Genomic DNA, 3579 nt, shown 5'->3' with positions numbered 1-3579 from the left:
AAGGTATTGGTGAATCATTAAGGAAAAAAATTAAAAGTTCTGTAGTCAAATCATCTGTGAGGTCCACATGACATGCATCTAATTTACTGATCTATTCAAATTAAGTGGTTAATAATTAATTAAGAAAACCCTGTAACCTTGAAAAACACATAAAATTCAAGACAGATTGGATGGCCATGCATGGGGAATATTACAAAATTAATAGAGAATATAGAACGTGGGTCAACAAGCAAAAACAATGAAGAATATATCCAAATTATTGTACGCAAATTTGCATTACAAGCACAGCAATGGAAGCTGTAATTTATAAGTATGCCCATTTTATTTCTTCCTGAAATAAACAAGCTGGCCTCCACCATTATCTTTCCCTTTCTTTTAAAATCCATATATTGTTGATTATCATGATCAAGGTCTAAAAGACTAAAACTATATATATATATATATATATATATATAATATGCCACTTTCCATGGTTGCTATATATATTATAATAAAGTGATCGGGCTACGGGCCAGACACGTCTAGTGTCCAGCAAACGCCATCTCTTTCTCTGCCAGCTTAGCCTCCTCCCGGAACTTTCTGTAAATGTCACTCTTGTAAAATTTCCTGGTCCTAATCACCAGAACGATGGAAACAAGGGCGCCCAAGAATGTCACGGCAGTGATTATAAGGAAAGACAATTTGAAGCACTCAACCCCTGTACAATTCAAAGCCTGCCCAGGCTTCCTTGTGAGTCCCAAAGCAGCCAGTTGCTCTTTAGCCTCCTTATCGTATAGATGACCCGTCACAATCACGTTGAGTACATACAGCCCAATCGGGCTAGCCGCCGACCCAACATTATACAAAGTGGAGTAGTACTTTAGGCCGAAAATCTCAGAAATTGTTGTAAAAACTATAGACCATTGTGCACCAAAACCAAACCCGATTATTACTGATGCTACGTAGAGACCTCCATAGTGATGAAATGCCACTAGAAGGTGACCAACACATAGAATTAGAAGGATTAGAGTGAGCATGAGAGGGCGAGGGAACTTGTACTTCTTTAAGAGAATTTCAGAGACCAAACCCGCCATCACTCGTCCAAGATAATTCCATATGCTTACGAGTGACACGAAAGTGCTTATGCTTTGACGCGAGTACCCGAGAGAAGTTCCCATCTGTCCCAAATTGTCTATCGCCGTTAGTGCGCCACCAACGCCGGTAATTACCGCGAAGAAAAGTATCAACATGTCAACGCTGAAGACCGCTTGGAGTATAGTATAGTCCTCTCCTCGTTCTGGGGGACTAAATATGTTTGTCCAACAGGAAACTTGCTTTTCTGTGCTTGGTTCGAGGAGCAAATTTCGTGAGGCAGGAGATGCTTGTGGAAGAGATGAAGGAGTTTGCACGTTCGGCGTCTGATCAGTGATTACATTCAGCTGCGAACCATCTTTTAATGCCAATTGTTTGCTCTTCCAATGCCTATACTCTTCCCTGATAGATACAGCAAGTGGTAGAAAGAGCAGGCAAAGCACTGCAGCTGCGCTACCTCCATACTCGCTTTTCGTGAACGCAACCTTTTGCTCTACTACAATCATAACCAACAGAAACCCAGAAAGGCCAAATGTAATATAAAGGAAATTATAGAACACTTGGAGCTCGTTTGGCTGACGAGTGACCTTCATGAGCCGAATAAAAGGTGCAAAAGCCAAATTTATGGCTGCCGGAAGCCACCCTACCAGCAAAATCAAAGACTTGGAGTCCTTATAGTAGAAAGCATGATATAGCTGTGTTAGTATAGCACCACTGAGGCCGACATATCCCTTTAGAAGCCCTAGCACGACACCTCGGCTTTCAGGGAAGTTCTTGATGCAGGTGACCATTGCTCCGGTGTTAGCAAAAGCCGTTGAATTAGCACCGAGGCAGATGTACAAGCACATCATCCATACTTTGGGCTTCGCCATTTTTTGGGTCACGGCCAGCCATATCATTAAGTACCCGAACAAGTTCATGAATGCTCCGGCTGACAAAACAAACCACGGAGGAGTGACCTCGGCAAGGAGGCCGGACGGGACGCCGACGTTGGTACCAACGTCCTTAAAGAAGCTGATCAAATTGAGTGTAGTCTGGTCGTAGCCGAGCACCAACTTTACGACACTGGAATACAGTCCGAATGCATAGGGTGTGCCGGCGGTGGACATAATGATGAGAGACGCGAAAACCATGAGCCATGACCCATGGAGGACTTGGAGGATGAAGCTCTTCTTACTAGCCATGGCCCCTCCACTGATTGGATGCGATAGATCTCTCTAGCTCTCTGAGTCGTAGTAAGACTCTTTAGGTTGTCATGAATCAGTTAGAAGAGATGTGAGCTACTGCTAACAATACATATAGGCCAAGTGATGAGAAGAGAGGCGAGGTTCAACTTTCATGATGATCTATCAGTTCAATTATCATCTATGGGTTTACGTATTTTATAATTTAATTATGCTTTTCAAATTAATATATATCTTCTTCCTTTGGCGAGATATATATACTGGAATCAAAGCAGCAATATATTAATGAAGTTGAGAAAATTTCAACTCTTACGTACGCACCATATATACCATTAGTCCAGCTTTCTTCCCATAAATTAATCAGGATAATACATGTAGCTGGTATAAGAAAAGAGACATGACAGTTTGCTTTTGATTTTTTATTTAAAAAACATATAATGCATGCAATTATTTACTGATCTGTTTGATCTTAATTTCGATGCGAGATTGCAGGGTCAAACCTTCAAAAGGTTGGACTACATGCAGGGAGGCTTTAGCTGTTCTATCAATATACCTCCGAAGACGAGGGAGGGTGGAGATATTTGTTTTTGAATCGTGCATATATATATATAACCTGAAATATATAGCGGATTTTGAACAAGTATTATAGCCATAAAAAAATTACGTAAAATTAATCATACAATTATCGTACTTTTATATGATCTATCAGATCTATTTTATAATAAAAATAATTATTAAATTATTAAATTACATCCAGTTATAAAATTAGTTTCTTGTGATTCTTGAATTATTGAATATGCATTAGATTAGATGCACGTTCAAGACATGCTACAAGTATTTACATCATTCAGTCAGCTTTTAGGATGATTATTTTGTAGGATCCGGTGCCACAAAATCCGACAAACAGATCAATCAAATCCAAACACGTACAACTACGCAATTTCCACGGCATGTTTCGAGTGGCATACACAACAATAACAAAGATTTTTTTAAGACGATTTTCTTCTGGATCGAATTGAAAATTATCTAAAAAAGTGAGATTTTGAGATAAATTTTAGATTTCATCTCAAAAAAATGACTGAAGAGTAAAATTATTCGAACGCATTTGAACAGTATAATTAGGGATAAAATATTTTGTCTCTAATAATGAAACCGTTCGAATGTAATGTTTTAACGTTCAAACGGTTAAATTTAACCGTTTGAATGTACATTTTAGCGCGTTAAGTAATATTATGATAGCGGAAAATTATTCCACCTTTCGAACATGCAATTTTAACAGTTCGAATGATTAATCAGTATTGTTCGAACGTACATTTTGGCGCGT

The 3579-nt window shown here is 38.9% G+C and overlaps 1 protein-coding gene across 1 annotated transcript; it reads right to left on the bottom strand.

Annotated features, from left to right (window-relative positions):
- Positions 1-224: 224 nt before the first annotated feature.
- LOC121263543 lies at positions 225-2489 on the bottom strand. The gene has a single exon (XM_041166497.1). The coding sequence runs from the start codon at positions 2253-2255 to the stop codon at positions 522-524; it is 1734 nt and encodes a 577-aa protein (XP_041022431.1). The 5' UTR covers positions 2256-2489; the 3' UTR covers positions 225-521.
- Between the last annotated feature and the right edge of the window lie 1090 nt (positions 2490-3579).

The sequence above is a fragment of the Juglans microcarpa x Juglans regia genome, chromosome 1D, assembly GCF_004785595.1.
Source record: "Juglans microcarpa x Juglans regia isolate MS1-56 chromosome 1D, Jm3101_v1.0, whole genome shotgun sequence".
Lineage (NCBI taxonomy): Eukaryota > Viridiplantae > Streptophyta > Magnoliopsida > Fagales > Juglandaceae > Juglans > Juglans microcarpa x Juglans regia.
This window is presented reverse-complemented; position numbering and strand designations above follow the sequence as displayed.